The 22,463-nt window shown below is 35.0% G+C and overlaps 1 protein-coding gene across 1 annotated transcript in view; it reads right to left on the bottom strand.

The window, feature by feature from the left end:
• LOC127699096 (catechol O-methyltransferase-like) overlaps positions 1-22,463 on the bottom strand; it is a 28,583-nt gene that overhangs the window by 885 nt on the left and 5,235 nt on the right. Inside the window, exons 2-5 of the mRNA XM_052202832.1 lie at positions 5,501-5,627; positions 4,793-4,949; positions 4,295-4,504; positions 2,767-2,867 (exon numbers count right to left, since the gene is read on the bottom strand). Coding sequence (XP_052058792.1) covers positions 2,767-2,867; positions 4,295-4,504; positions 4,793-4,949; positions 5,501-5,626 — 594 coding nt within the window. The 5' untranslated portion in view covers position 5,627. The remainder of the gene's footprint in view (positions 1-2,766; positions 2,868-4,294; positions 4,505-4,792; positions 4,950-5,500; positions 5,628-22,463) is intronic.

The raw sequence follows: 22,463 nt of genomic DNA, 5'->3' as shown, positions 1-22,463 counted from the left end.
CAAAAAATAATTGTAACAGGATGCCGTCTCCCAAACAAAGCTCCCATAATTCGTCATTCCCATGGTCGCCTGACAATGGGCAAAGTCCAGTACATATTGGTTTGGTCTAGTAAAGTGATATGCATATGTGACGCCTAGGGGATTGACCCTGTATGTCAGTCAAATCTTTTTGAAATGACGAACAGGAATAAATATGGTTTAGGAGTGGGTATCTCGACCGTTTACAAGTTGTCAAACAGGAGGGGGTGGGGTGAACCGAGGGACTCTCCCTATATTTCATTTGATTTGTTTTATTGTTCCATACATGAATATATATGGTTAAGGGGTAGGAGGTGAGGTGACCCCAGGGACTCCCCATATATTTCATTTGATTTGTTATATTGTCCCATACATGAATATATATGGTTTAGAGGTGGGAATCTCGACCGTTTACAAGTTCTCAAACAGGAGGGAGTGGGGAGACCCCAGGGACTCCCCCTATATTTCATTTGATTTGTTTTATTGTCCCATACATGAATATATATGGTTTAGGGGTGGGGATCTCGACCATTTCAAAGTTCTCAAACAGGAGTGGTGGGGTGATCCAAGGGACTCCCCCATATTTCATGTGATTTGTTTTATTGTCCCATACATGAATATATATGGGTTAGGGGTGGGGATCTCAACCATTTCCAAGTTCTCAAACAGGAGGATGTGGGGGTGACCCCTGGGACTCCCCATATATTTCATTTGATTTGTTAAATTGTCGCATACATGAATATATATGGTTTAGGGGTGGGGATCTCGAGCGTTTACAAGTTCTCAAACAGTAGGGGGTGGGGTGACCCCAGGGACTCCCCATGCATTTCATTTGATTTGTTTTATTGTCCCATACATGAATATATATGGTTTAGGGGTGGGGATCTCGACCGTTTACAAGTTCTCAAACAGGAGGGGGTGGGGTGACCCCAGGGACTCCCCATATATTTCATTTTATTTGTTATATTGTCCCATACATGAATATATATGGTTTAGGGGTGGGGATCTCGACCGTTTACAAGTTCTCAAACAGAAGGGGGTGGGTGACACCGGGTACTCCCCCACATTATTTTCATTTGATTTGTTTTATTGTCTCATACAAGTATATATATGGTTTATGGGTGGGGTTGCGACCGTTTACAAGATAAAAGCACATTTTCAAATTGAAGGGGGTTGGGATGACCCCCGTGTGTCTATCACTTACTGTTTTCGAGAAATAGTCATTTGAAAATTTAAAAAATAAAACCCCATTGGGTTCTACAGTAAACCCATCCCTTCTTTAGGCCCCTCAAAATACCCCTAAATAGACCCCAATGCACAAACAAACTTTAAGGATTGATGGCTCCGCTAGACATGTTAGTCTAACATTTTATGAAACCCTAACTAAATTTGACAAGCGGTCCGAGTTGTCTTCTTAGACGGTTCAAGTGGATTCGGTCCGACTTGTCTCAGGGACGAGTTGTCCACATTACTTAAATGTTGCTTAGTCTTTAGTTTTCTATGTTGTGTCATCTGTACTGTTATTTGTCTGTTTGTCTTTTTATTTTTGGCCATGGCGTTGTCAGTCTGTTTTCGATCTATGAGTTTGACTGTACCTCTGGTATCGTTCGTCCCTCTTTTAAAACATCCCATCGACGTCGATTTCCGGATTTGTTTCATGACCTCGTTTCATTCATAAAACAACAACCTTATTTGGCAAGATAAGTTGTGAGATTACCGCCAACTTAGATATATAACTGTATTTCCTCTATCATAGAGATTTGTTGTACATGAACAATATTCCTGCGCATTTTGCCATTTGGGAAATATAAACGACTTGTAATTACAGATTTTCGGCGATGAAATATTTCATACAATTGTTCTTTGACATCTTAGCCAAAAGCACAGGGGATAATAAACTACGTACGGATTTCTATTGAGCACTATTTCCTATGTGCAACTTCAAATATTATGGGTCGTTCGACGATCATTTAAGGTTATTCTGGTTATATTTTTTGTATTCCAGAATTAAAAGAATGTCCAATTAGTTATAAATAACATCATCAGCCTGCTAGATTATAACAATGGCACTTTTTTCGGCATTCGTTGGGAAGAACACAAATCTAGGGTGCTAGCATAAGGCAGCTTAACTGCCTAAAATGGAATACCTTTACCAGGTGAGCGATTAAGGCACTTAAGAGCCTCTTGTTTACTACCTTTGTTTCGATGTTACTGTTGTTGTCCACGCGGACATGATCCGCATAGAATCCTAACATGAAAGATATCATCTGCACTGCATTTTTTTTTAATATTTGGACGAGAGGTAAAACAATTATTTAAACTCTGGAATATGTCAAATTGCCTGTCCCAAGTCAAGATCCCCATCAATGGTTATTTGTTTGTGTTATATATATATTTGTTGACTTTAATATTCTTATTTATTTCATTTAAAATCATACTACTTCTCCTTATTTTTATGTTATGAACAACCTGACCAGTCTTGATTGACACAAAAGTATTCAATGGCACTCTGTTATTTGGAAATGAATTATGCTGGCTGTACGTTATCATTGTGTGTGTATTGTTGGTTTGCTGTCTTATCGGTATTTACACACATCTCTTTTTATTCATATACCTTCTATATTTTCTGTTGCTTGTTTTACGTGGAAATTATAGATTGTCCAGTTTGATCAATATTCAAAAGATGGAATAATCTTTATGTAACTCAATAATGCCACTAAATGCATTTAAGTGAACTCTCATACTCACATTAAAATAGTCACAATAACCCGGTTTATCCGCATCTATAAAGATGAAGTCGAATTTCTCTCCTTTCTTGCCAAGGTCATTTAAACTGTCTAATGCAGGACCTAAAATTGAGAATATTGAAAGCTGAGTATTTGCATGTCTCAAAGGAGTCGGTATTGGCTGTGTTGTGATCTGTTGTAATGTACTAGTTATTTTTGATAATTCCTGTTATTCCAGTTCATGTTTTAAATCTTAACAGATGAACCTACTTATAGACTTTGTTTTAAAAGAAACAAGAGTGCACACGCTGAAATGTCTCGCCTTCTTTACTAACCATTGATTTTATGTTGATAGTCCTAAATATAAAGCTTTACTACAAGTAACACATAAACTTAACATGATCCAAGAAAATGAGGTCAAGGTCAGATAAACCAAACGAGAAATACTTGTTCACCTTACAATCATTCAATAAACCAAACATAGTTGACCTATTGCTTACAGTTTCTAAGAAACAGTCTTAACCAAGAAAACTTAACATTGACCAATGAACCATGAAAATGAGGTAAAGGTCAGATGAACCTTGCCAGACAGACATGTACACCTTACAATCAATGTATGCATTAAATACAGTTGACCTATTGCTTATAGTATCTAAGAAACAAACTTAACCATGAAAACTAAACATTAACCAATGAACCATGAAAATGAGGTCAAGGTCAGATGATACTTGTCAGACAGACATATACACCTTACAATCCTTCCATACAACAAATATAGTTGATCTATTGCTTATAGTTGAAGAAAAACAGACCAAAACACAAAAGCTCAACACTGAGAAATGAATCGTGAAAATGAGGCCTACGAGACTGACATGTACATCATAAAATATTTCCATACACCAAATATAGTTGACCTATTGCATATAGTATTAGAAAAAAAGACCAAAACGCAAAAACTTAACTTTGACCACTGAATCATGAAAATGAGGTCAAGGTCAGATGACACCTACCAGTTGGACATGTACACCTTACAATCATTCCATATACCAAATATAGTAGACCTACTGCTTATAGTATCTGATATATGGACTTGACCACGAAAACTTAACCTTGTTCACCGATCCATGAAATGAGGTCGAGGTCAAATGAAAATTGTCTGACGGGCATGAGGACCTTGCAAGGTACGCACATACTAAATATAGTTATCATATTACTCATAATAAGAAAGAAATTAACATTACAAAAAAAACTGGCTTTTTTCCAAGTAGTTACTGAACCATGAAAATGAGGTCAAGGACAATGGACATATGACAGACGGAAACTTCGTAACATAAGGCATCTATATACAAAGTATGAAGCATCCAGGTCTTCTAGCTTCTAAAATATAAAGCTTTTAAGAAGTTAGCTAACGCAGCCGCCGCCGGATCACTATCCCTATGTCGAGCTTTCTGCGACAAAAGTCGCAGGCTCGACAAAAAGGATGAATATAAATTTAAAATAATAGTAGTTTAATATGACATAAAAGGTAAGAATAAATAGTGAACACAAACCTTCAAGAATAGTTATCTTTTTTCCGTGCGGGGACCTGTCCAAAAATGTTCTAGTTAATTTCACCAAGTATGGGTCAAATTCACAGGTCACGACCTTCCCGTCATCTGGCATTACTTCCGCCATACCAAGGGCGCCACAACCAGTAAACATTCCAACTTCTAAAACTCTTTTCGCTTTTGATGCACTGACAAAAAATTTGAGAATGTAGCCTGAAACAGATGTATTATAAAATAAAGTCTACAAAAGAGGAAGAAAATACCAAAGAAAAATACAGAAAACTAAATAATGACCCAACTAAAAACGGGGATGAAATCAGGCGCTCCGGATGGTCAAACGACCCCTGCTCCACTAGTGGCACCCGTCACTATTCGCAATATCGTATAACTACTACAAAACATAACATAATATTTTAAACACAACAAACATATTTTGACCTTTCGAATAACCAGTGATGTTTTTTTTTATCTATGTTTTATTTGTTTTAATTTTGTTTTCACCTTCAAGATTTCCCGACAACATTCTAGTACTTATATTCCATTTAGTTTTTCCTTCACTAAACACCTGTTGCCATGGATGTTCAATGGTATCTTTCATAAGTTTTGATAATGCATCACTTGGCTCTGACGTTTTACCATCGCAGTAGGCTTCTCTTGCCTGGAAAGAATTTAAGATAAATAAGCTGTAAGATAATGCATTACAATATCAAAGGAGAGAGATAGAGAAATCATTGATAATTACATAATCAGGTCATTGCCACACTATTTACTATTTTCTCTCGTGTTATTCCATGTTTGGGGTCTAAATTAAAAACAATAGATTTTGTTTTCTTTGCCAAAATGTAGTTTAGAAGATAGCTCTTATAATGTGCGTTCAGAAAATTAAAAAGAAAACTTGGGGTCAGGGAACTCATGTTCTTGCTACAAAACAAAAAAAGGGAACATTTACTGTACATTCCTTTATAAAATAACTTTATCTGGGCTATCCCTCTTATAAAAAGTTAGAAAAAGTTGAATCAAACAAAAACAGTTTTCTGTTTTTGTAAATACATTCGTAGTAATAAGTTTAAACACTTCATTTAGACGAAAAGTCTTATAAATGTATAAGTAATTGCATTCCTCTCTCAAAATTTTGATATTTTATTAATGATCTAACCGATTCGTTCCTGCTATTTTACAATCCAAGATGGCGGAATATTCAATTTGTACCTCAAATAGATCCTCAACAGCTTGTAGACCCGACATGATGGTTTCAGGAAGACCTAACTTTTCTGCTTCTTTTTTCACTTCCCACAGTTTTGTCAATGCAGGATCATAACTGATTTTATCTGACATTCTAAAATAAAAAATAATAAATCCTATTGCTATCAATTAATATTAATAGGAAACAATAGGTGAGCACTTTAAAATAAAACCAACTTGTGCTTCGATATCTCTTAAAATGAACTAACCGTTCGAATATAAATTACTGGCACACATGACCCTTCCTTATTCAATATATTTTAATTTCTGACTCATTTCTTATAAAATCGTTTTACCTTTGTTGTCAAACAAGAGCATTTTAAAACTCTGTCACTTTTGTTACTGACCTATAAAACAGCACGAAAAAATTCTGTAAAGAATATTCCAGGCATAATTGCTTTTATCATAAAGGGCAACACTACATATAAAGTTAGTAACATAACTTAAACAATTATACCTGTAAGTACGCTACAAATTAAAGTACATAGAAGCTAAACATGGTTTATAACTGTATATTTTGACACATGATCCTGAAAGAAAAGATAACTTGGTATACGTCAACGAGACAGCACCCGAAATGTCACAAAGACTTATGACATCTGTAGTTTTATATACAATATTCGTACATTGTAGGAAAATATAAATATAAATTTATGTGTAGCTTTAGAAACATAGAGAAAATCGAGGCTCGTCGAGCTTCATATTTTACTGCAATGTACAAATATTGTTTTTATCTTAAGCGCTTAAATATACTATTTTTATGTCACAACTATTGAATTTGTTTTTGAATGAAATCAACATGACTTAAACTGGGAGGGAAACTATAAGTTGAATATAACCGTTCGCTCACAACCTCGTTCGGGACAAGTAGTGTCACCCGAGCTTCGTGTTATCTGTACAACTGCATTTGTATAGTAGAAAGGTCGATTGCAGGATAAAAATTTAAATGTGTTCACTATGTTAGAGATATTAAACATTTGATGCTGATTATGTCTACACTATAACTAATGAAAGGAGATACCAAGGGGGAGATAAAAAATCATCAAATCAAAACAGACAACACCACGATCAAAAAGAAAAATAACAAAAAACAGAACAATACGCAGAAAATAAAGATTGAGCATAACGAACCCCACCAAATAATTGTGGATGAACTCATGTGCTCTGGAAGGGCCAGCTGTTCCTACAGCATTATTAATCCTTGTATTACATTTATGTAGAGAAACTGGTAAACATGCATGTCATGACTAACCGTTAGTATTTTGTCGTCACACAAAACTGAGGACTACATTACTAACCATTATCATTTTGTCGTTATGTTAGACTTAGGACGACTTGACTAACTGTTAGCATTTTGTCGTCTGGTTAGACTTAGGACGACGTGACTAACCGTTAGCATATTGTCGTCAGGTTAGACTTAGAACGACGTGACTAACCGTTGTCATTTTGTCGTTAGGTTAGACTTAGGACGACTTGACTAACCGTTAGCATTTTGTCGTCTGGTTAGACTTAGGACGACGTGACTAACCGTTAGCATTTTGTCGTCAGGTTAGACTTAGGACGACGTGACTAACCGTTATCATTTTGTCGTTAGGTTAGACTTAGCACGACTTGACTAACTTTTATCATTTTGTCGTTAGGTTAGACTTAGCACGACTTGACTAACTGTTAGCATTTTGTCGTCTGGTTAGACTTAGGACGACGTGACTAACCGTTAGCATATTGTCGTCAGGTTAGACTTAGGACGACGTGACTTACCGTTGTCATTTTGTCGTTAGGTTAGACTTAGGACGACTTGACTAACCGTTAGCATTTTGTCGTCTGGTTAGACTTAGGACGACGTGACTAACCGTTAGCATATTGTCGTCAGGTTAGACTTAGAACGACTTGACTAACCGTTAGCATTTTGTCGTCTGGTTAGACTTAGGACGACGTGACTAACCGTTAGCATATTGTCGTCAGGTTAGACTTAGGACGTTGTGACTAACCGTTATCATTTTGTCGTCAGGTTAGACTTGGAACTACGTGTTTGACCTGATATCTGTTAATACATTCGATATCTTACTTGGATAATCATATCGTCCTGTTCGTTCAGATGTTTATTCACTTACAATCTTTTATATTCGACATGTAGTATAAGCATGTTTAAAAAAAATTTCATCGTTTTTTACGGAAAATACAATATACGCTAAGCCTATATGATTCGTTACAGGTATTATTAACATTAATATTAATGTATAGTACTTTCAACAGGTACAGGTTTAAATACACAGTGAATCACGTAATTTAGTGAATGTGTCTGTTTTGTCATCAGTTAGGCACTGACCATTCATCGTTTTTTGTGGAGGCGCATTTTTTTTTCTCTCGGGACAAACATTTGTTTTTCAACTTTATTAAAAACAAGGATTTATTTATATTATCAATATACAGGAACAAAATTTTTAAAAAAGTCAATGAATGTTTTTTTTTTCTTTCTTTCTTGTTTTCTATAGAAGCAAACAATGTTTTCTGAGACGTTTTTTTTCTATTTTCAAGAAATTATGAATCAATCAAATTCCCTTTCCCACAAACGATGATTGGTCGGTGCTTTATTACATTTGCCTAAAACTGGTTCATTTAGTTTGTACTAAGAGATGGTTCATGACAGTGCTACAAGTTATACTATTTGATTTCAAAACCTGTGTCTACCGAGATCTTCCAATTATCATATGCATGTGTCTACCAAGATCTTCCAATTATCATATGCATGTGTCTACCGAGATCTTCCAATAATCACATGCATGTGTCTACCGAGATCTTCCAATTATCATATGCATGTGTCTACCGAGATCTTCCAATTATCACATGCATGTGTCTACCGAGATCTTCCAATTATCATATGCATGTGTCTACCGATATCTTCCAATTATCACATGCATGTGTCTACCTAGATCTTCCAATTATCATATGCATGTGTCTACCGATATCTTCCAATTATCACATGCATGTGTTTACCGAGATCTTTAAATTATCACATGCATGTGTCTACCGAGATCTTCCAATTATCACATGCATGTGTCTACCGAGATCTTTAGATTATCACATGCATGTGTCTACCGAAATCTTCCAATTATCACATGCATGTGTCTACCAAGATCTTTAAATTATCACATGCATGTGTCTACCGAGATCTTCCAATTATCATATGCATGTGTCTACCGATATCTTCCAATTATCACATGCATGTGTTTACGGAGATCTTTAAATTATCACATGCATGTGTCTACCATGATCTTCCAATTATCACATGCATGTGTCTACCGAGATCTTTAGATTATCACATGCATGTGTCTACCGAGATCTTCCAATTATCACATGCATGTGTCTACCAAGATCTTTAAATTATCACATGCATGTGTCTACCGAGATCTTTAAATTATCACATGCATGTGTCTACCGAGATCTTCCAATTATCACATGCATGTGTCTACCGAGATCTTTAGATTATCACATGCATGTATCTACCGAGATCTCCTCAATATCACATGGATGTGTCTACCGAGATCTTTAAATTATCACATGCATGCGTCTACCGAGATCTTTAGATTATCACATGCATGTGTCTACCGAGATCTTTAAATTATCACATGCATGCGTCTACCGAGATCTTTTAATTATCACATGCATGTGTCTACCGAGATCTTTAAATTATCACATGCATGTGTCTACCGAGATCTTTAAATTATCACATGCATGCGTCTACCGAGATCTTTTAATTATCACATGCATGTGTCTACCGAGATCTTTAAATTATCACATGCATGTGTCTACCGAGATCTTTTAATTATCACATGCATGCGTCTACCGAGATTTTCAATTATCACATGCATCAATAATGTTGTTAACATTATAAAAAGAAGAAGTGGGCTATAACAAATTCTAAATACATTAAACTACCAATCCATGACCTGCCATCAACACCAAATTCACCACATATCAAACAAATTGAAATATGACAACAGACAACTACTAACGAAAGTATGATGTTCCCAACTTGCGACAGGCACCTGAATATATGGCGTGGTTGAACTAATATTGATGTACAAGCAAACTTATGCAATTACAAAAATTAGAGGGATGGTTGAGCACTGGCAAATATGTTTAACCCAGAAACATAATCTATCTGCCTGTCCCAAGTCATACACCTGTATTTCTGTGGTTGTCGTTGCTTGTTATGTATCATATTAATTTTTCGTTTATTGTTTTGAACATAAAATCAGGCCATTTTTTTCGAGTATGAATTGTTTTACATGTTGTCAACCCTGTTATAGCTTACTATACTATATGATGGGTTTTGCTCATGGTCGAAGGCCATTCGGTGACCAATAGTTACTTACAACTACCTCATTTAGTCGATGGTAAACAGTTCTCCCTTTATAATCATACCACATCTTCTTATCTTAATATGTTATATATGCATGCAATGTTCAGTCAACTAAGCAGGCGAATATTCCACGAGCAGCAACAGCAAATCCAATGCACGTTCTTCACAAAAGAAAAAATAAATAAAGATACAGACCAACACAACCGGAACAAGACAAATACAAACACAATCACTTTCACAAAAATTTCAATTATACCAGTTCAAATTAAATTGGGTCAAAAGAAATAGGTCAATGATGTTCTTTAGAATGCATGCACGGCCAGTTAATTTGAAATATTTTTATTTTATGTATCTATATAAGTTAAGCAGACGGTAAACATTTAAATGATTAAAAAACCTACCTAAAATAACATTACGCATTAATGAAAATAAGTTTATTCACTTACATGAATATAACCGTTCGCTCACAACCTCGTTCTGGACAAGTAGTGTCACCCGAGCTTCGTGTTATCTGTACAACTGCATTTGTATAGTAGAAAGGTCGATTGCAGGATAAAAATTTAAATGTGTTCACTATGTTAGAGATATTAAACATTTGATGCTGATTATGTCTACACTATAACTAATGAAAGAAGATACCAAGGGGGAGATAAAAAATCATCAAATCAAAACAGACAACACCACGATCAAAAAGAAAAATAACAAAAAAACAGAACAATACGCAGAAAATAAAGATTAAGCATAACGAACCCCACCAAATAATTGTGGATGAACTCATGTGCTCCGGAAGGGCCAGCTGTTCCTACAGCATTATTAATCCTTGTATTACATTTATGTAGATAAACTGGTAAACATGCATGTCATGACTAACCGTTAGTATTTTGTCGTCACACTAAACTAAGGACTACATTACTAACCATTATCATTTTGACGTTATGTTAGACTTAGGACGACGTGACTAACCGTTATCATTTTGTCGTTATGTTAGACTTAGGACGACGTGACTAACCGTTATCATTTTGTCGTAAGGTTAGACTTAGCACGACTTGACTAAACGACTTGACTAACTGTTAGCATTTTGTCGTCTGGTTAGACTTAGGACGACGTGACTAACCGTTAGCATATTGTCGTCAGGTTAGACTTAGAACGACGTGACTAACCGTTATCATTTTGTCGTTAGGTTAGACTTAGGACGACTTGACTAACCGTTAGCATTTTGTCGTCTGGTTAGACTTAGGACGACGTGACTAACCGTAAGCATATTGTCGTCAGGTTAGACTTAGGACGACGTGACTAACCGTTATCATTTTGTCGTTAGGTTAGACTTAGCACGATTTGACAAACTGTTATCATTTTATCGTTAGGTTAGACTTAGCACGACTTGACTTACTGTTAGCATTTTGTCGTCTGGTTAGACTTAGGACGACGTGACTAACCGTTAGCATATTGTCGTCAGGTTAGACTTAGGACGACGTGACTAACCGTTATCATTTTGTCGTTAGGTTATACTTAGGACGACTTGACTAACCGTTAGCATTTTGTCGTCTGGTTAGACTTAGGACGACGTGACTAACCGTTAGCATATTGTCGTCAGGTTAGACTTAGGACGACTTGACTAACCGTTATCATTTTGTCGTTGGGTTAGACTTAGAACGACTTGACTAACCGTTAGCATTTTGTCGTCTGGTTAGACTTAGGACGACGTGACTAACCGTTAGCATATTGTCGTCAGGTTAGACTTAGGACGACGTGACTAACCATTATCATTTTGTCGTCAGGTTAGACTTGGAACTACGTGTTTGACCTGATATCTGTTAATACATTCGATATCTTACTTGGATAATCATATCGTCCTGTTCGTTCAGATGTTTATTCACTTACAATCTTTTATATTCGACATGTAGTATAAGCATGTTTAAAAAAAATTTCATCGTTTTTTTCGGAAAATACAATATACGCTAAGCCTATATGATTCGTTACAGGTATTATTAACATTAATATTAATGTATAGTATTTTCAACAGGTACAGGTTTAAACACACAGTGAATCACGTAATTTAGTGAATGTGTCTGTTTTGTCATCAGTTAGACACTGACCATTCATCGTTTTTTGTGAAGGCGCAATTTTTTTTCTCTCGGGACAAACATTTGTTTTTCAACTTTATTAAAAACAAGGATTAATTTATATTATCAATATACAGGAACAAAATTTTTAAAAAAGTCAATAAATGTTTTTTTTTTTCTTTCTTTCTTGTTTTCTATAGAAGCAAACAATGTTTTCTGAGACGTTTTTTTTCTATTTTCAAGAAATTATGAATCAATCAAATTCCCTTTCCCACAAACGATGATTGGTCGGTGCTTTATTACATTTGCCTGAAACTGGTTCATTTAGTTTGTACTAAGAGATGGTTCATGACAGTGCTACAAGTTATACTATTTGATTTCAAAACCCGTGTCTACCGAGATCTTCCAATTATCATATGCATGTGTCTACCGAAATCTTCCAATTATCATATGCATGTGTCTACCGAGATCTTCCAATAATCACATGCATGTGTCTACCGAGATCTTCCAATTATCATATGCATGTGTCTACCGAGATCTTCCAATTATCACATGCATGTGTCTACCGAGATCTTCCAATTATCATATGCATGTGTCTACCGATATCTTCCAATTATCACATGCATGTGTCTACCGAGATCTTCCAATTATCATATGCATGTGTCTACCGAAATCTTCCAATTATCAAATGCATGTGTTTACCGAGATCTTTAAATTATCACATGCATGTGTCTACCGAGATCTTCCAATTATCACATGCATGTGTCTACCGAGATCTTTAGATTATCACATGCATGTGTCTACCGAGATCTTCCAATTATCACATGCATGTGTCTACCAAGATCTTTAAATTATCACATGCATGTGTCTACCGAGATCTTCCAATTATCATATGCATGTGTCTACCGATATCTTCCAATTATCACATGCATGTGTTTACCGAGATCTTTAAATTATCACATGCATGTGTCTACCGAGAACTTCCAATTATCACATGCATGTGTCTACCGAGATCTTTAGATTATCACATGCATGTGTCTACAGAGATCTTCCAATTATCACATGCATGTGTCTACCGAGATCTTTAAATTATCACATGCATGTGTCTACCGAGATCTTTAAATTATCACATGCATGTGTCTACCTATATCTTCCAATTATCACATGCATGTGTCTACCGATATCTTCCAATTATCACATGCATGTGTCTACCGAGATCTTTAGATTATCACATGCATGAGTCTACCGAGATCTTCCAATTATCACATGCATGTGTCTACCAAGATCTTTAAATTATCACATGCATGTTTCTACCGAGATCTTCCAATTATCACATGGATGTGTCTACTGAGATCTTTAAATTATCACATGCATGCGTCTACCGAGATCTTTTAATTATCACATGCATGTGTCTACCGAGATCTTTAAATTATCACATGCATGTGTCTACCGAGATCTTCCAATTATCACATGGATGTGTCTACCGAGATCTTTAAATTATCACATGCATGCGTCTACCGAGATCTTTAAATTATCATATGCATGTGTCTACCGACATCTTCCATTTATCACATGTATGTGTCTACCGAGATCTTTAAATTATCACATGCATGTGTCTACCGAGATCTTCCAATTATCACATGCATGTGTCTACCGAGATCTTTAAATTATCACATGCATGTGTCTACCGAGATCTTTAAATTATCACATGCATGTGTCTTCCGATATCTTCCAATTATCACATGCATGTGTCTACCGAGATCTTTAGATTATCACATGCATGAGTCTACCGAGATCTTCCAATTATCACATGCATGTGTCTACCAAGATCTTTAAATTATCACATGCATGTGTCTACCGAGATCTTCCAATTATCACATGGATGTGTCTACCGAGATCTTTAAATTATCACATGCATGCGTCTACCGAGATCTTTTAATTATCACATGCATGTGTCTACCGAGATCTTTAAATTATCACATGCATGTGTCTACCGAGATCTTTAAATTATCACATGCATGCGTCTACCGAGATTTTCAATTATCACATGCATCAATAATGTTGTTAACATTATAAAAAGAAGAAGTGGGCTATAACAAATTCTAAATACATTAAACTACCAATCCATGACCTGCCATCAACACCAAATTCACCACATATCAAACAAATTGAAATATGACAACAGACAACTACTAACGAAAGTATGATGTTCCCAACTTGCGACAGGCACCTGAATATATGGCGTGGTTGAACTAATATTGATGTACAAGCAAACTTATGCAATTACAAAAATTAGAGGGATGGTTGAGCACTGGCAAATATGTTTAACCCAGAAACATAATCTATCTGCCTGTCCCAAGTCATACACCTGTATTTCTGTGGTTGTCGTTGCTTGTTATGTATCATATTAATTTTTCGTTTATTGTTTTGAACATAAAATCAGGCCATTTTTTTCGAGTATGAATTGTTTTACATGTTGTCAACCCTGTTATAGCTTACTATACTATATGATGGGTTTTGCTCATTGTCGAAGGCTATTCGGTGACCTATAGTTACTTACAACTACGTCATTTAGTCAATGGTAAACAGTTCTCCCTTTATAATCATACCACATCTTCTTATCTTAATATGTTATATATGCATGCAATGTTCAGTCAACTAAGCAGGCGAATATTCCACGAGCAGCAACAGCAAATCCAATGCACGTTTTTCACAAAAGAAAAAATAAATAAAGATACAGACCAACACAACCGGAACAAGACAAATACAAACACAATCACTTTCACAAAAATGTCAATTATACCAGTTCAAATTAAATTGGGTCAAAAGAAATAGGTCAATGATGTTCTTTAGAATGCATGCACCAGTTAATTTGAAATATTTTTATTTTATGTATCTATATAAGTTAAGCAGACGGTAAACATTTAAATGATTAAAAAACCTACCTAAAATAACATTACGCATTAATGAAAATAAGTTTATTCACTTACATGAATATAACCGTTCGCTCACAACCTCGTTCTGGACAAGTAGTGTCACCCGAGCTTCGTGTTATCTGTACAACTGCATTTGTATAGTAGAAAGGTCGATTGCAGGATAAAAATTTAAATGTGTTCACTATGTTAGAGATATTAAACATTTGATGCTGATTATGTCTACACTATAACTAATGAAAGAAGAAACCAAGGGGGAGATAACAAATCATCAAATCAAAACAGACAACACCACGATCAAAAAGAAAAATAACAAAAAACAGAACAATACGCAGAAAATAAAGATTGAGCATAACGAACCCCACCAAATAATTGTGGATGAACTCATGTGCTCCGGAAGGGCCAGCTGTTCCTACAGCATTATTAATCCTTGTATTACATTTATGTAGAGAAACTGGTAAACATGCATGTCATGACTAACCGTTAGTATTTTGTCGTCACACTAAACTGAGGACTACATTACTAACCATTATCATTTTGTCGTTATGTTAGACTTAGGACGACGTGACTAACCGTTATCATTTTGTCGTTAGGTTAGACTTAGAACGACTTGACTAACCGTTAGCATTTTGTCGTCTGGTTAGACTTAGGACGACGTGACTAACCGTTAGCATATTGTCGTCAGGTTAGACTTAGGACGACGTGACTAACCGTTATCATTTTGTCGTCAGGTTAGACTTGGAACTACGTGTTTGACCTGATATCTGTTAATACATTCGATATCTTACTTGGATAATCATATCGTCCTGTTCGTTCAGATGTTTATTCACTTACAATCTTTTATATTCGACATGTAGTATAAGCATGTTGAAAAAAAATTTCATCGTTTTTTACGGAAAATACAATATACGCTAAGCCTATATGATTCGTTACAGGTATTATTAACATTAATATTAATGTATAGTACTTTCAACAGATACAGGTTTAAATACACAGTGAATCACGTAATTTAGTGAATGTGTCTGTTTTGTCATCAGTTAGGCACTGACCATTCATCGTTTTTTGTGAAGGCGCAATTTTTTTTCTCTCGGGACAAACATTTGTTTTTCAACTTTATTAAAAACAAGGATTTATTTATATTATCAATATACAGGAACAAAATTTTTAAAAAAGTCAATGAATGTTTTTTTTTCTTTCTTTCTTGTTTTCTATAGAAGCAAACAATGTTTTCTGAGACCTTTTTTTTCTTTTTTCAAGAAATTATGAATAAATCAAATTCCCTTTCCCACAAACGATGATTGGTCGGTGCTTTATTACATTTGCCTGAAACTGGTTCATTTAGTTTGTACTAAGAGATGGTTCATGACAGTGCTACAAGTTATACTATTTGATTTCAAAACCCGTGTCTACCGAGATCTTCCAATTATCATATGCATGTGTCTACCGAGATCTTCCAATAATCACATGCATGTGTCTACCGAGATCTTCCAATTATTATATGCATGTGTCTACCGAGATCTTCCAATTATCACATGCACGTGTCCACTGTGTATCATCGCCACCGGAAATTGGGTACTAACGAAGCGGAGAGAAATGGAAAAAAAAGTAAACAAGGTAAGAATTCATTCAATTTAAAGCATTTCTACTGATTTGACGAGGGTACCGCTTAAGAAATGATTTTCTGATATATAATTCTTTAAATTATTAGGCCGATAAGTATAAAATTAAGACAAGATTTTGTGTTATACTCAAGAACTTTCCACTTAGTACCTGAAAATTTCGAGGTCGATCGTCCTCTGTCGCCCCATTGGCAAGATATTCAACTGTTTTTCATTATTTTTCCAGACACTTTTTTAGATTATTATAGTGTGGCATCATATTTACTGAAATTTGTTGTCAAAATGAACGTTTTTAAAGAATATAGACCATAAAAAATAAAGTCTAGGGTACGGCAACTTGCTCATGTTGACAAATTTACTGTATGGCAACTTGTTTTCAACTGTATGGCAACTTGCTAATTTCAAAATATTTATTTGCCGTCTTTTTAAAGAAAATAAAGTATTAGGTTCAAATATCTAATTATGCATTTGATAAAAATACAATTCGCTTGACACCATTTAAGATGTATACACAATATAAGGCTTGAACACAGTCCTATTACATCTTAAACATACCTGATGTATACAATATGAATACGGCATATACAAAAGCTGGCAAATGTTGTAACTTTCGGAAAGGCATGTCACTGTTTTACTGACCTGTTGTTCTGCCCTGACTTAGCGTTAAATGTTACCCATGTCCGTCCGACCCGTCTCTCCCGTCCGTTCAGAAAGTCCCAATAATTGGTTTCCGTTCTCTAACTTTAATATGCCTTAACCAAATGTTTTAAAACTTACACGAAATGCTTGTCACCACAAAACACAGATCAAGTTATAAATTGGGTAGCTTCACTGTTACCGTTCTTGAGTTATGCCCTTTTATAAATGAAAAAAAAGCTAAAGCTATCGCTTCTGTTCTCAAACTTTAGATTGCCTCAACCAAATGTTTTAACCATACAACATTAGTCAGCATTTGCATATAAGTGATGAACATTTCGGGGATGAGTTGTGGGTGGAGGGAAGGAAGGGGGTAATGGCAGGAGAAATTTTCCGCATTGAATATTTAGAACCATTAAGTGAATGAATTCTCTTTCAACTTTCAGATCAAATGAAATATAAATGAATTATCATTCTCTGCAAAAAAAAAAAGTTGTATTACTACACCACGGCACCATGTTAAGGGAGGTTTGAGTGCTCACAAACATGTTTAAGCCCGCCTCAATATATATGTGTCTGTCCCTGGTCAGGAACATGTAATATAGCGGCTGTCGTAAGTTGCTGCCCGACATATTTGTTTATGATTTTGTCATAAATCAGGCAATTTTGATACGGTATGGGTTTTGTTCATTGTCACGAAGTGTATAGTAACCAATAGTTGGTCAAATTTATTTCATTTGGACTTTGTTTGAAAGTCCTCTCAGTGAAAACCATTCCACGTCTCCTTTTTCAATTAATGTTATTGTCTTATTCGTAAAAGGCAGATACAGCCAATATATTAGAATAAAGAACATTAATTTTCTAAAAAAAAACTTCATCTCTATATAGTAAGAAATGAACAAGCTCGGTGGCTAACACTGTTTAAATTTAAAAAAAATATTAACCTTAGATTAATCATTTTTGGAAAGAATGAAAGAAGAATCCGATACAAGGGATACAAATCCGGCTGTGGCTACGGCATAAACTATTTATATAAACTTTCTACTTGAGAATAAAGATGACATTGTATGAAGTTTTATTTGGTTGTCATCTTAATATTTATACTTATTAATACAATTCACAAAAGCTAGCATCTTCGACTTGTAAGTTTAAAGAATTATAATGAAATAACATCTAATAAGGACAGGTTGAAATATTTTTGAATCCTGACGGTGCATACTCATAAATTCTTTTGGAAAAATCCACGTAAATTTAAATGTTGATTTGATAGCGTTCATTTATTTATTTGCCCTCGTAAACAGTTTTGTTAAAATACCGAAAATCGTGAACGAATAAGTCGTGTACACCTTTTTACATTCAGGCGTGCTTAAGTTGCACTTTTTTCTTCTTATTAAGAAAAATGATTTTAATTTTAGCATCTATCTGAAGATTAGATTATTTACACACACACAAAAATAGGGGTTACTGTTGATTTTGAAACTCTATGAATTCACATTTATATTCAACCAAACAGATAGGCCGAGATCCATACCTTTATAAGTTTCAAAACAGAGAAGGTGTGTTTGAAAACAACTAATCACGTACTGCTATATCTTTTAAGGCAAATGCAAGTCTTACTTGTATTAATTATATAATTTTAATTGGCACAATATCACATTAAAATTTACTGAGAAACATTATACATAGTAATCATGAAAATGTACTACTGTAAAAATGAAAATTCGGATGAATACACTCCTTTTCACTACCCCTCCATCTACTCATTTAAGTTTAGGCCAAACAGCCTTAGCAACAGTCTTTTATTATTTTTCCTGTAAATAAAAAGATTGATTGAATTTAATTAAACTTAAAAAAAATACAATCTTATTTTCAATAAGAAACAAGAAAATTAATTCGAAACTTAATTCATGATTTATTTCTCCTAATTTTCAATGAAAACAAAGTATTTTCTTCCGTGACTTTTCTATTAACAAATTATTCATTTCAGAAATTTAAAAAATAAACAATAAACAATGTTGAAGACTGTACCTTGACCTATAATGGTTTACTTTTACTGTATAAATTGTTACTTGGATGGAGAGTTGTCTCATTGGCACGCATACCACATCTTTCTATGTCTAATTAACCCAGCACATTCTTTATGTGTCTGTCCGAAGCCACGAGCCTGTAGTTTGGTGGTTGTCGTTGGTTCATCTCTATCATATTTGTTATTTTTCGTAAATTGTTTTGTTATGAGTTAGGCCGTTAGTTTTCTTGTTGAATCCTTCCACAATTTTCATGTCGGGGCTTTTTATAGCCGACTGTAAGGTACGATTTTTCGTTGTTGAAGGCCAAACGATAGCATATAATTGCTTACATACACTTTATTTGACCCTGGTGGATAGTTATCTTATTTGCAATCATACAACATCTCCACTGTTTATATTTAAGAAAAAAAAAAACAGCACCAACAAAAGATGAATAGTCGTTTTTTTTTTTTATTGAACTTACAAAATTTCACCCTGACAACAAATAAGACAACAGTCGTTAGTATTATAACGATATATGAATGTATTTAGGATAATATGGTTGAAAAAAACCTTTTTGTCTTTAAAAACACAAAGTCAAATAGAGGTATACGCAACGACGACTTCTGAACGAAATTAACGGCATATATTTTATAATATTTGATAAGTAGTTTATTTTGTATATTTGTAAGCCGGTAATATATAAAGCTTTGATACAGCCTAAATTTCGTCACTTGATATTATCTAAACAGTGATTAATTTCATCTTTAAATTACAATATATTGCAAGACGCCGTACAGACAAAAGTTGTTATTTTGCAATTCGCCGTACAACGTCCTGCAATTCGCCGTACAATAAACAAACAATGTTTTGGTCCATATTCTTTAAAAACATCTTTATGACAACAGATTTCAGTCAATATGATGTCACACTATCATAATCTAAAAACGTGTTTGGAAAAAATAATGAAAAACAGTTGAATATCTTGCCAATGGGGCGACAGAGGACAATCGACCTCGAAATTTTCAGGTACTAAGTGGCAAGCTTTGGAGTATAACACAAAATATTGTCTTAATTTTGTACTTATCGGCCTAATAATTTAAAGAATTATATATCAGAAAATCATTTCTTAAGCGGTACCCTCGTCAAATCAGTAGAAATGCTTTAAATTGAATGAATTCTTACCTTGTTTACTTTTTTTTCCATTTCTCTCCGCTTCGTTAGTACCCAATTTCCGGTGGCGATGATACACAGTGGTGTCTACCGAGATCTTCCAATTATCATATGCATGTGTCTACCGATATCTTCCAATTATAACATGCATGTGTCTACCGAGATCTTCCAATTATCATATGCATGTGTCTATCGATATCTTCCATTTATCACATGCATGTGTTTAACTAGATCTTTAAATTATCACATGCATGTGTCTACCGAGATCTTCCAATTATCACATGCATGTGTCTACCGAGATCTTCCAATTATCACATGCATGTGTCTACCAAGATCTTCCAATTATCACATGCAAGTGTCTACCAAGATCTTTAAATTATCACATGCATGTGTCTACCGAGATTTTCCAATTATCATATGCATGTGTCTACCGATATCTTTCAATTATCACATGCATGTGTTTACCGAGATCTTTAAATTATCACATGCATGTTTCTACCGAGATCTTCCAATTATCACATGCATGTGTCTACCGAGATCTTTAAATTATCACATGCATGTGTCTACCGATATCTTCCAATTATCACATGCATGTGTCTACCGAGATCTTTAAATTATCACATGCATGTGTCTACCGAGATCTTCCAATTATCACATGGATGTGTCTACCGAGATCTTTAAATTATCACATGCATGCGTCTACCGAGATCTTTAAATTATCATATGCATGTGTCTACCGAGATCTTCCAATTATCACATGTATGTGTCTACCGAGATCTTTAAATTATCACATGAATGTGTCTACCGAGATCTTTAAATTATCACATGCATGTGTCTACCGAGATCTTCCAATTATCACATGCATGTGTCTACCGAGATCTTTAAATTATCACATGCATGTGTCTACCGAGATCTTTAAATTATCACATGCATGTGTCTACCGAGATCTTCCAATTATCACATGCATGTGTCTACCGAGATCTTTAGATTATCACATGCATGAGTCTACCGAGATCTTCCAATTATCACATGCATGTGTCTACCAAGTTCTTTAAATTATCACATGCATGTGTCTACCGAGATCTTCCAATTATCACATGCATGTGTCTACCGAGATCTTTAAATTATCACATGCATGCGTCTACCGAGATCTTTTAGTTATCACATGCATGTGTCTACCGAGATCTTTAAATTATCACATGCATGTGTCTACCGAGATCTTCCAATTATCACATGCATGTGTCTACCGAGATCTTCCAATTATCACATGCATGTGTCTACCAAGATCTTCCAATTATCACATGCAAGTGTCTACCAAGATCTTTAAATTATCACATGCATGTGTCTACCGAGATCTTCCAATTATCATATGCATGTGTCTACCGATATCTTTCAATTATCACATGCATGTGTTTACTGAGATCTTTAAATTATCACATGCATGTTTCTACCGAGATCTTCCAATTATCACATGCATGTGTCTACCGAGATCTTTAAATTATCACATGCATGTGTCTACCGATATCTTCCAATTATCACATGCATGTGTCTACCGAGATCTTTAAATTATCACATGCATGTGTCTACCGAGATCTTCCAATTATCACATGGATGTGTCTACCGAGATCTTTAAATTATCACATGCATGCGTCTACCGAGATCTTTAAATTATCATATGCATGTGTCTACCGAGATCTTCCAATTATCACATGTATGTGTCTACCGAGATCTTTAAATTATCACATGAATGTGTCTACCGAGATCTTTAAATTATCACATGCATGTGTCTACCGAGATCTTCCAATTATCACATGCATGTGTCTACCGAGATCTTTAAATTATCACATGCATGTGTCTACCGAGATCTTTAAATTATCACATGCATGTGTCTACCGAGATCTTCCAATTATCACATGCATGTGTCTACCGAGATCTTTAGATTATCACATGCATGAGTCTACCGAGATCTTCCAATTATCACATGCATGTGTCTACCAAGTTCTTTAAATTATCACATGCATGTGTCTACCGAGATCTTCCAATTATCACATGCATGTGTCTACCGAGATCTTTAAATTATCACATGCATGCGTCAACCGAGATCTTTTAGTTATCACATGCATGTGTCTACCGAGAT

Source organism: Mytilus californianus, unplaced genomic scaffold, assembly GCF_021869535.1.
Source record: "Mytilus californianus isolate M0D057914Y unplaced genomic scaffold, xbMytCali1.0.p SCAF_4, whole genome shotgun sequence".
NCBI lineage: Eukaryota > Metazoa > Mollusca > Bivalvia > Mytilida > Mytilidae > Mytilus > Mytilus californianus.
The sequence above is the reverse complement of the archived record's forward strand: the minus strand, read 5'-3'. Positions and strand labels throughout refer to the sequence as shown.